We start from the raw sequence: 12,610 nt of genomic DNA, 5'->3' as shown, positions 1-12,610 counted from the left end.
CTTTTGTTTAAAGCTGTTGAGGAAAGAAACATTTGAAAAGATTTTCTGAAAAATATAAATGTAAACCTTGATATTTCAGCGGGTTCTTGGCTCAGTTCTGAAAGGAACAGATTCTGGTGTCTGGAATCAAGCAACCAGCCTAAGAGCCTTCAGTCTCTTTTGCAGATTGAGTATTCATCTTCAGCACAAGGTATGCATATAGCTTTCCAGAATAAGCTAGAGTTACAGTTGACAGTATAAGAAAATTCAAAAACAACTGGAGACACAATTGGTAAACTTCCCATTGTTTTTTTACAGTTTTCTGAAGAAGGAGAAGATTACCTTTCACTTCTGAAGGAGACAGGCGCTTGGATAGAAAGTCAAGTTGTACCTTTTATACTAGCAAGTGATCAAGAGAATGGCATTTCAAAACACAGTGATGTTTCTGAATTAATTATCCAGGTTAGAAGATTCTTATAATATAAATCAAGCTGCCTTCAGTTTGAAAAGGTGTAGGTGTAGCAATTTGTATGCAGACAAACTGCACTGGCACTTGTGTCATCATTTACAGTGTCCCTTACCCCTGATCTTGATTTGTCCTTCAGAGAAAGCATTTGATGATATAATGTGGGTGACGTTTTAGCTAGTTCTGAATTGTTTTCTGTTGCATTCCTCTAGCATTTCATTTAACCCAAGGTGGATTTTAGCACTGAGATTTTACCAGATTTTGGTGAAAGGAAAGATTAGATGATAGGAAAGATTTGGCTAACTTTGGTCCCAGTCAGTGTCCTTGAACAACTCAGTTCACATATACACAGACTGATTAAAAATTCTCACTCTGTCTATATGGCTGTCTCATAATAATCTCTTTAGCATGTAACAGCTGTGTCTGTAGAGAAAAGCTCTTTTTGTCTGCTGGTTTCAATTTTGCTATTAAAGGCAGGTAAGACATCATATTTTGCCTCAGTAAATGATAAGTATCAATGCCTTTGATCTGAGCCTGAGTAAAAAAAAGGGGATTTACTGCCTCTTGAGAAACCATTTACTCTTGGGAAAGGGCAATGGAAACATTAGAAGGACTGCTTGGAATTTGTGCTTTTCAGCAGGTGTGAACTGAGTAACTGCAGTTAGTTACACCAGCTCTCAGGGCATCTTGGCTAAGAGTTCATGGTTTTACTATGTTTGGGTTTTATTGAATGGTTACTTTACATAAAGTTTGGCTTTCCTATAATTTTGCACCTCTCTTCTAGGCCTACCTGACAGTGTGTAAAGATGTCATAATGGTGGGTCTGGGAAATGTCACGTTTCAAGCACACCTTTTAGAAATGACTCTTCTGATTATGCAAACAGGTACCCTATTTTGTACTAATAGCAACAACTGCATTTATACTTAGCTGACTTTTCTTGTATTGGCAAGTTAGTTAATCCCTAACTTTTAAGGGTTGGAGGGAACACTGGATTCATACTTAAAATATTAATTATTTGATAATCAATAATATGAAAATTTCAGCTAAGGGTTCTCAGAAATTAAATGTATTGTCTACACTTGTAAACTATCACTGTGTGTTGTATCTGAGTTTCATTCTAAGCTTATACCTGATGAATATCACAACTTTCATATTGTGCTATTTTTCCCTAGAGAGAGGTGGCTTTTGTGCTCCAGTGTTGCTGTGTACTCTAAAAGAAATTATTGAAGCGTCTTTAAATCAGAATACTGAGACAGAGGAAGTGACAAACCTTTTCCACACTCTACAGAACGTCTTTCAGAAAATTTTAGAATGTGTGGCACATAGACTTAAGAAAGAACAGGAAGAAGGGATTCAGGTATCATATTACAGTTCACATTGCTATGTAATTGCTAATGTGTAGATGAATCCATAATTTTTATGCAAAGGGGTATACTTAGACACTTTGGGGTTGTTACCTCTCTATGACCTACTGTTTGGGTAGACACGTGATTAAATTTTCAGTTGAATTCTCTAAGTTTTATTGTTACCAATTTTTTTTTTTTTTTTCTATTTTGGTCTCATCATGACAGCAGAACCAGTAAATTGCAGAATAAATTCCTTCTGTTCCAGTGATCCTGGACCTTGCTGGTACTTCTAGGTTGTTAATCTTATCTGCAATTAGATGATCTTCCTCAGTCCAGAGCAAAGGATTTTTTTATATATGTTATGATCTTGGAGGGAGGAGAATTTTTCATTATTATTTATTTATTTTTGCCAGAATGATACCAACTTTAAAATATGTATGATGTTCTAAAATTCTTGAAAATCTCACATCTTAACAGAAAAGTTGACTTCTTGTATTTTAAAGCAGATACTAAATGTGTAGTAGTGAAATGGGTGGATCATTCTGGGAAATCTGACAATCTACTTTTCAGGACTCAAAAAACATTCAGTTCTTTTTTGTAAGAACCACTGCCTTGTTAATTTCTCTCAAATTTCTGAGTAGACTTCCCAGTTGTTGCTGATTCCCCCTCTGATCCCAAGTGACTAGGATACCTCAAAAGATTTCAAGGTGTGGTCTGCACTTCGCAGAGAGACTTGTTGGTATATTTCAATTACACTCAAGCAATCTGAAAAAAAATATATGTTTTTCTTTCTGGTTTTAGTTGATTCACTCTATTCAGATGCCTCTCAGAGAATTTATCCATTCACTGCAGTGCTGGAATTCTTTGTTCCCAGCAGTTCACCAGAGTGTACTCTCCACTCTCTTGGCTTCAATAGTAGCAGAGATAAATTGTGTGCTACAGAAGGTAAAGTTAATTCTGATTTTTCTATTTAACACTTTTCACTTTTTATGTGTTATGTTGGAACAAAAGAGCTTTATTCAGAAAATTGGTCTTTGTATTGCAGATGAGGATTTTTGTGTGTGTTGGCATGGAATAAACAGGAAATTTAATTTGCTATAATTTCATATTAGAGTTCATTGCTCAGATTTCTGACTGCAGTTGTGTAGGGACAGACTTGTCTGGGTACCTATTTCAGTATCTGCATTTGACAGGAGAACTTAGCAGTTAGGCAGTGTTGGAAATTAACAACGTGGGTTCTGGAATATTCCCTATGTGCTTTTGTACTGGGACTGGCTGGGAAGGAGTCAGCTTTCCTCCCTGGAGTTCCTGTGCTGCTGTGGTTGGCATTTGTGGCCAAGACACTGTTGAGGACACACCAGTTTGTTTTGGCTGTTGCTGAGCAGTGCTTGCAGAGTGTTCATGTCTCCTGGTTCCTTCACCTTCACTCTGAAGAAAAGGCTGTGTGTGTGAGGCTGAGGCAACACAGCCAAGATTGTGGACCCAAACTGATCAAAGGCTTATGCCACACCATACAATGTGTGTTCAGCAATTAGAGCTCAGGGAAAGACAGAGAACAGGGTCTTGTTCTAATTACCTCACTTCATCTCACCCAGATTAGGGAATTTTGGAAGTGAACTGATGTGTGACAGATTCCCATTCCCTATTCTTGGAATGATCCCATAAGGTTCTGTAGTTCTCTTTCAAAGCAGGCTGATGTCCTGCTTGGCATTCTCTGCTTCCATACAGAGACATTTCACGTGCTGCATCTTTTTTTTTGGGTTCCTTTGGTTTTTAGTGCAGAGAATTTCCAAATATCTGATCTGCGTTGCTTTGGAAAGTAAAGAAAGAATCTCTAATATTGGAAAGAAAGTTGGACAGAGATTATTTCATGTTCTGAAAGTCCAAGGAACCACAACTGTCCTTGAAGGAGAAGGGCAGTGTTCACATCCCACTTTTCTAATGCAGGTAGTGTTAGGAGCAAATATGATGAGTGAGATTGGAAGCTTTGAGAATTAAAAAGGAAGAGCAGAAGCTTTTCAGTAGAGGCTGTACTTTTGTTGTGGGTTCTGGATGTGTCAGAAACTGAGCAAGAAACAGTTGCCAGAAAGTATCACAGAGCAGCTTCCAAGGTTCTGTTCCAGCAGGCACTGAAGGAGTACCAGCTGTTTGCCTGCAGATATTGATGTATCAGCTGAGAGACTGTAGGGTGACAGGTGCTCTTTACAGATGATGCAGAGGAAACATTACTGGGCTTGAATATACTGGAGGTTCATACTCATATATTGTTTATTCCAGTCATTCATCTGAGCTGGTGTTTTCCCTGCCCCCAGGTTGTTGTAAATCAAAATTCAGTTGTAACTAAATATTTGTCATACTATCCAGACCTTTATACCAAAAAGAGCAGGTATCCAGAAAATCACTGTCTCTGAAGTTACATTTAGAAATCATGGATGCACACTTCAAGTTGGACCCACAGAGGGGACTCATTTGTGTTTAATAGGCAGTGCCTTTATAAAGGGTGACCCCCAGTGTAGTTAAATGAAATTTCTGGTGAAAGTAACTGCAGAGAATATTTGCCTTGTTACAATTACTGTTTATGTGGTTTAGTTTCAGTCATTCTTATTTAAATTAGTTTTTATTTGGACACAACAGAGTTGGATTAAAGCTATTCAAAGGATACTTGTGAATGTTTTAATTATTTATGGATAGGTCCTGGTTAGTGTAATTATTGAAATACAATATTCTGCATGCATATCTTTCTTGAGCTATAATGGTTGTTGACTTTTTTTTCCATTTAAGGCTTCCAGTGAAGAAGACTTGACTATGCCAAAGACTATTTCAGACCTTCCCCCTCTTTCAAGCAGTTTAATGGCTGTAATTTTGAAGTCAGTTAATGTTGTCAGGTAAATGTTTCTATATTAATTTTTCCAAGGCTTTTGGTAATATAGAACAGTTTATATGTTGTCAATAAAATTTTAATTTCTAAATTCAGATAAACTTTGAAGAACTAGTTTCTTTCTAAATTTATTTGGACTATTTAATAATCCCTTTTTCTTGACATACTGCCTGTAGATATTGATTGCTGGGGTTGAGTCCATTTTTTTAACTAAGAGTTCTTCTTATTTACAAGACTGTTAATCATGATGAGTTTTTTAATGATACATCTTGGATTGCTTCTTTCATTATAATACTTATAAAGCTGAGTCTCCTCAACACAGAGATATTAAGATGAGATAAAATATGTGCCAGAAATAGAATTAATCCTTTAGTTGAACATCTGCAATGAGATACCTATGGCTGTATTAAAGTCACAGCATTCAAAATAGAAAGTATCTGAGTGCTAAAAGCCTCCAAAAGTGAGCTTGTGTTATTTATTTTTTAAGATTTAAACTGAGGGGGAGTGTATTTGCTATATTTAGTGAGGGCTCTGAATGTCTTTTAAAAGTATCACAACTGAATTTCATTTTGCATGGTTTGTTCATACTCAATTTTTCTTTACATGACTGTACACACTAGACTTGTTTTAAAATATAAAGGGGCTTAGAAGTCCTATTCCTCTCCCTGACTTACCACAACTAATTCCTCTTCTTAGCTTCCTCATCTGACAGGCATTGAATATCCCTGTCTCTCCTGTCATGAGGTGTTTTTTTTCTTCTCAGTCCTTCTCTAATTCTAGCTGAATTTGCAAAACAAAAGACTCCAGAGACTCTAGCAACAGTCTAACTAATCCAAATCTTGCACTTGCTTGAGGCAGCAGCTCTCCATCAAGGTCTTCTCTTATAGTGAAACAATTATTTTACACATCTCTTTTCAAAAGAGATGCAGAAAATCAGTTAATTCTTCTGAAACTTTTTCTTGTAGTAATCAACGTGAATCTTGTCCATTCTTGGTGTAAAAAACTGCAAGTTTGGGCCAAATTGTTTCTGAGTACTTGGGAAAAAATGTATCTTCTGTAATTTATCTTCTTGGGGCAAAGATTTGGAGATAATTTCCATCTGGTTCTACTGGTGCCTCAGAATTGAGACTGCTTTTAAGGCTCTTTCATAAATCTGTATTGACAGACTATAATCAGAATCCAGTAGCAAATAATTTGGTATTTCAGAAATCTTTATGTCAACATGAACACCTTTGACTTTACGAAATCTGATGTGTCTTCTCTGTGAGGTCACAGTCATCTTGCTCTGAGTTCTGCAGAATCTGTTTTATTTTCAGTGCTAACCAGTCAGCCTCTAGCACTGAATTTCAATCTCCATAGCAGTGATAATAGTGGGAAGCTTGGCAATGCCTGTCCAATTGTGTGAGTATTCTCCATTTTAGTAGGAAACTATCTGTATAAAGACTATTTCAGACCTTCCCCCTCTTTCAAGCAGTTTAATGGCTGTAATTTTGAAGTCAGTTAATGTTGTATATTAATTTTTTCAAGGTTTTTTGCTAATATAGAATGGTTTTTATGTTGTCATTAAAATTTTAATTTTTAAATTCAAATAAATGTTGAAGAACTAGTTTTTGAATTTACCTCTGAACCTTATATGTATTTTTAAATAGCTTATTGTTCTGTTCTATTTTCTTTGCCTGCAGGCTCATATGACCTTTTTTTGGAGGGAGGTGGGGAAAGGCAGCTGCAGTGAGTCTTGTTACAGGTTAATGAAATTCCAGTGTTCCTTCATGGAGGTTAAGAGTGTGCTTAGTGACCCAAACAATGCTAACAACCAAGTCAGGACCCTGATCCCAGTAGTGTCTGTTAGCAATTTAAGGCCTAGGTGAAATGGAATCAGTGCTTGGTCATGTTAGTCCACAATGATACAATGAAACTGATGCTATGCCTGAGCAACTTCATAATGCTTATTCCTGAAGCTAAAGATTTTTCATCTTTCTCAGCTCTTAGAAGCAATATTTGAATTTCTGCAGAAGTTTTTTACTGAATTGGTTCTTAACTGCATATTTCATTTTGATATCTTAGCACAATAAAAGCCTGAAGAACAATTGAAGTCAGAACTGGCAATGCATGATGTTCTGTTTTCATAACAGATAATAATATTGCTAAAGGTATTTTGAAATATGTTAGGGAAAGTTACTGTAATGTAACATTGCTGCTCTCAGTTTTCCCTTTAGTTGATCACAGAACCTTTAGCTATGTGCTCTGAGGAGTACCAGGATCTCTTCCATCTCCTGTTTTATCCGTCTTGTTCTTTTATTTTTCTCTGGTTTTGAGAATTGCTTCTGAGTTAAATTTGGGATTTTTGCCACAAACACTAATGACCAGTTGCTGTTTCCATCCTGTGGTATTGACTTATTCCCTAGTGCAGTTCAGTTTGGTTGTTAGACCTCATCTGTGACTCTCATTTCATTTCTCTTACCTTGACATATATCCCAAGACACCACTAGAGTTTGCTGGTAATACTTTCATCTCATGCTAGAGGTGAAAAAATCTCTTAAGGTACATATTGGGTTAGTATTTTACAAGGAGCTGCTGTTATGGTCCTGTTATTCAGTTATTTAGTTTCAGTAACTAAAATGTTGCTTGGAAGTGTTTCAGGACATTGTTTAGTTAAACATGATCTTCACTGGGTTGTAATTGGAAGATCATCCATTTTAATATTTATGAGAAACACATTTAAGGTCAAAATGTTAATTAAGTCTGAGTAGGTACTAGCAAACCAGTGGAGTCATAGAATATATTTTTTCAAACTTCAGTAGAAATTTGAGTTAGAAATTTCAGTACAAATTCTGTGAATTAAATTCCAGTAGAACCAGTATTTTTTTCTTGGATCAGCTTTCCTAAAATATACCACAAACTCTTCAATTCTCTTAACAGCCACTTTTTCTGTTTGCAGACTTTTTTATTTTTTTCCCAAGCAATTTACCATGCTTTGATATTCTCAGTTCCAGAGGCACATAGTTTTCAGTTACCCAGTCACATTGCTTTGTCCTGCATGGTATCTTTGAAGCTGTGGTGTCAGGATAGCATAATTACAAATATGTTCTCTTCAGTTCTATTTTGAAAGAAATATGGTTTATAACACATTTTTTCTTTATTTTTTGCCTTAGGTCAATTTTAAATGAATTAATGGAGTGCATTCACTCTGAAGGAATTGAAGGGATTTTTAGTCTAACAGCTACTGTCTGCATTGTGAATATAATTAAAGGTCAGTTAAAACATTTTTGTCCTTTTTCCATCTTCCTTTTTATGTACTACATTGAAACACACAGTAGTTAATCCAGGACAGTGAAAATCCAATTTAATATCTAATCTTCCATTAAGCAATCTTTTATGGTTAAAGTTAGTCTACGAAAATATGGAAGGGTGGTGTTGTTTTCTTGAAAAATTATTATTGTTGTCCAACATTTCAACTCGTTTCAAATAGGTGGTAAGCACAAAACTTCACTTCTAAAGGATATTGCACCTGCCATTCAAAGGAAATTGATAGTATGCAAGGATGCTGCCACAGGAGAATTCAGCAGTACTGAAAGGTGGGTGTACAGTGGGAAAGGAGCACTGAGCTCTCCTATCCCCTCTCTGCTGTAATTGGTTCTGTTCTGTACTTACATAACACTGTTAGAACATTCTGAGCGATCGACTGCAAGGTTTAAAACACTGAGGGGGGGAAGTGGGAGGTATTGAGCCCTGCACAGTATTAAATTTCCTGCCCTTATATCTGCTGTGATTGCAATCTTTACATATTTAGCTTCGGGCTATTTTCATTTAATTTGAATGTGTTATCACTTGATCCTGTATATTGCAGGATTCACTTCTGAAGTCCAGGTCTGTTTGCAGCAGGGGTAGAACAAAACAAATAGTCCAGTTACTATTTCTTATTACTAGAAGATTTTTCTCCCACACTTTGGCATTGGATATATGAATCCAAACCTATGCTGGCAGGAAATATTTACCTGAGTATAACAATGACTTTGAGACCTTTCCACAGGTGATTTTATTTTGCTTTTTTTGGTGGGGGGGATTTCAAATGTCATATCTGGTATATCTTTTGTGAAATTTTTTTGAAAGTGATTGACTGCATTGTATTTGTAATCAGTTATCTCAGCCCTGTCTAGAGAATCATGATGAATGCTTTAGCCTTTAGTGTCTCACTTAAGTCTTAAAATTTGGGAACATCTGATTTCAGCCTAGTTATTGAATAGCCCATGGAATCAAAAAGTGTGCAGAGGAACCATTATAAGCACAAATACAGAATGTGAAGAAACCACACTGAGGTTATGGACATTAATCCAAAGTTACTGAGAAAGTTTGCAATGCACCACGGAGGCCTGAACATGCATAGGCCCTTGCAGTCTTTCATTCTTCAAACTGGTGATCCTTACTATTCAGTCAAACAATGGCTGTAGAGTAGACAGACTAAAATAAAAAAAAAACAAACCAAAGACTCCCAAACAAGCCAAAAAGCCCATTGTACAGGAACCTCATTGTATAGGAGCTTCATTTACTCAAGTGTCTTGCACAGCTCTCCCAGCCTGTGCACACTTCCCCGGTGTGCTCTTCTCGTGGATCCCTGGCCTAAGGCACGTTGTTCTCTGGCATTTTAGTGACTTGACATAGACATTGGTGGCTGAGCTGTGCCTCCATCCAGAGGATGGTGCTCTGGGGACCCTTCCATTACTTGAAAGAGGCCTGCAGGAAAGCTGGAGAATTGCTTGGTTGTGAACAAAAAGGCCTTTGGTCAGAATCTAGCTTAGAAACAGAATCAAACATAAATAAACAAAACCCCATTCTTTTCCCCATGAAATTATTTTACGATGGGTTTCCAAGAATCCTACTAGAATATTTTTAACAATAATAATAATAATAATCTGGAAAAGAGGGAGAGCAGCAGGGCATCGTGTTTCAGTTTGCACTTCTAATCAAGACAGTAGAAAAAGCTGTGAAATTAAAGTGAATCTTAACATGATTAAATAAATAGGCACATTAAAGTGAATAATTGCTGCCACTTGAGAGCACTACTGACTATAAATTTCAGTGAGAACACAGATAATTGCTTTATGAATCTATATGATCGTCTCTGCCCAGTGAACTGGGACAAATCAACTTGCATGTTGGGGCAGATGAAGAGTATAAGATGCTACACAGTGTTTTAATTTCATGATATATGAGTGGCTACCTTTGTATAATACCAATCCAGGAGACAGTTGCAGACAAAATTCAAGGATTAGGGATATGAATATGATAATGGGAATAGGAATTTTTCTGTGAATCGGAATTGTGCTATAATGAAATCCAGAAGCTATCACACAGCTTTGCAGAATTGGGGGGGATTCATATTTGTATCGTTACGTTGGGCATTTTTCCTCTCCAGAAAGGTAAAATAATTGATGCTAGAAAGAGGTTTGGAGGAAGTTCTGCAGTGATTAGGTTTTACATGATGAATTAAAGTGTACTTGCAGTCTCACAGCTAAGACAGAGTGTCAGACTAGGCTGGGCCTCTGGTGGCTTCTGATGTGCCATTTGTAGTGCTTTGCTGCTTGTGTGCTAATGTACAGCTAAAATGTGATTATACATGGTCTGAAGTGTGCCCTATTGTTTGTAAACTATTTTATCATCCTACTCAACTTACCAAATTTTAGTTATGGTATGCTGCAAGCTATATCTCTGGTCATTAATATGAAGACAGACCTCTAACACACACTACCGTGCTGCTGCTTGCTAAAATACATTACTGGGTTTTAACTCATTCTTAATAATATTACTGTTTTTTGCTTCTGAATGCATTATCTCCTAATAACTCCTTGAGGGATTATTTTATTCAATATCCAGGTATACCAGGAAATGGTGACATTCTTTAATTTCCCATGAGAGCTGGTATTCTGTGCCAGCATCTTAACTTCAGACTTAGGAGTAATCTCTTACATATTAGCAATGAAAGAAAAAAGTAAAAAATGCTGTCTGGTGTAGTAATTAAGGTGCTGCCTTATACAAGGAATTGTCGCACTAATTCAGAAGCAAAACTTTTCAGTGAAATTTAGTCTTCCCTTTTCAGCTGAGTTAGTGGTTTCAGATGGTCCTGTGGGTCTGCATTTTTAAAATGCTGTTCAGTGCATTTAAAAATTCTGGACAACATACTGTATATTGAGAGAATTTCCTCAAAAGTAATGGCACGCACATTAGTTTGGTTTATAAAATGCAAATACTTAGGCCTAACACAAAAAATGCAGATAAAGCTGTCAATGCAGTCATTTGGAGGCTAAAGAAAAATGTCTAACGTTCTGTAAAACCTAATGTGCTATAGGATAATAACTCTTACTTAATACTGTGTATTTACTTTATTTAGCATTTTGATATATGAGTATTAGAAATTAAATTTAGCTAATGGCTGTGCTGAAAGATATTTCTTTAAAATTATTATTTAGCTAGCTCCCAAATTCTTAATTGTACTCTCATTGCATGTGTAAATTATGGCTCTTGAATTGTTTTGGTTTATAACTGGGTATGATTTCTCTGCCTCCCATCTTTAAATTCCCTAGAAAGGTACTTGGTAAAACTGACTTCAGATTGTCTATTTGGGAAGAGCACAGTTATCCCAATTGATGGCTTTTGGTCATTGTTCCAATGGTCCCACATTAAAAATCCATTGGTTTTTTTAGCCTTAAACTGTAACGAAATAAAATTTATACAAAGCAGCATTGCACCTAAACCCACAGAACTTAATTAATTATCCACATTCTGCAGTACCTTGTAGCACTACCTTACTTTGACACTGGAGTTTCATTCTGGTTTAAAGGCTGTGGCACTGTAGAGAGGAGTGTGTAATTAGAGTCAGAGCCGGACTAAGAGGAGTGTGAGGGCAGCTGGATGAGGCAGCTGCTAATAAGGATAAGATAGAAAGCTCAGGCTGGGAAAGAAGTTGCCACGGATGAGAACAAAAATTATAAAGACTGAACAGAGAGGGAGAAATGAAGAAAGTAAAAGAATGAAAAGTGATCTTAGAATGAATTACCTGTAAAGGATTTCACTGTTTTGTTTGAACAAAAGAGTAACAATGCTGTGCAGAAAACGAGTGGGTTCTTTAACTAGATGATGAAATATTAGAAAATGTGCTTGAATTGACACAGTAATTTAAACTGGTTTGCTGCTGGTTATTCTAGAGACAGAGCTGATCAGCATAAAATATGGAAAAGTTGAAAGAAAAAGAATCCAGCTATTTCAAAAGTATTTTGTAAAGGCATTTTACTAAGCTAATATGGACTAACTGGTCAAAGAAATCATGTGGTAGCTGTCCTCGGAGATTCAAATAGTTGAGGATTGATTTGGCATTTAGCATTTCTAATTCTGTTATGCATTGTTTTATGGCATTTCAGATTCCTGTATGAATCATCTCTGAAAATTTTGGATGAGTTTTTGAATCCTTGAGCACGCAGAAGCTTTTGTCATGAAAACTGAAGGAAGATGTATTGCTTTTTAAAAAACTTATATTGTAAACTTGTGAGTTGTTTAAGATTGTTTTCTATTATTCTGTACATTTAAAGCAAGCAAAATGTATAAAAATGTATAAAAGAAATTATGTAATAGTATAGATTTTTCAACAGCTGCAAAGTTATTATTCTGTATAAAAATGTCTTCTTGGGGGGAGTGTAAAAACAGTATTTTTGTATCTTTGTTTTTTTAAAACAAATAAAATTGTATCATAGATACTCTTGAGACTGAGGTCACTCAGTCCCTGGGAGAACTAGACCATATTTCTAAGGGTTATGGAAATGAGTCTTACTTGGAGATATGTGAGGGTCAAAATGGTGATTTGGAATAGCCATCATGGCTTTACCAAGAGCAAACTGCCTTATCAACCTGATTTCCTTCCCTTTTGTAGAAGAAGAGACAGCACAGAATGT

General features: G+C 36.2%; 1 protein-coding gene across 1 annotated transcript in view; it reads left to right on the top strand.

The window, feature by feature from the left end:
* Positions 1-12,221, top strand: part of NCAPG2 (non-SMC condensin II complex subunit G2) — a 42,676-nt gene extending 30,455 nt beyond the window's left edge. The window contains exons 20-28 of the mRNA XM_058832290.1: positions 80-190; positions 298-441; positions 1,230-1,329; positions 1,619-1,803; positions 2,594-2,737; positions 4,574-4,677; positions 7,823-7,920; positions 8,140-8,245; positions 12,083-12,221. Of these exons, the coding sequence (XP_058688273.1) occupies positions 80-190; positions 298-441; positions 1,230-1,329; positions 1,619-1,803; positions 2,594-2,737; positions 4,574-4,677; positions 7,823-7,920; positions 8,140-8,245; positions 12,083-12,134 (1,044 nt within the window). The 3' untranslated portion in view covers positions 12,135-12,221. The remainder of the gene's footprint in view (positions 1-79; positions 191-297; positions 442-1,229; positions 1,330-1,618; positions 1,804-2,593; positions 2,738-4,573; positions 4,678-7,822; positions 7,921-8,139; positions 8,246-12,082) is intronic.
* The last annotated feature ends 389 nt before the right edge of the window (positions 12,222-12,610 follow it).

This window comes from Poecile atricapillus, chromosome 2 (genome assembly GCF_030490865.1).
Source record: "Poecile atricapillus isolate bPoeAtr1 chromosome 2, bPoeAtr1.hap1, whole genome shotgun sequence".
NCBI classification, from domain to species: Eukaryota; Metazoa; Chordata; class Aves; order Passeriformes; family Paridae; genus Poecile; species Poecile atricapillus.
This window is presented reverse-complemented; position numbering and strand designations above follow the sequence as displayed.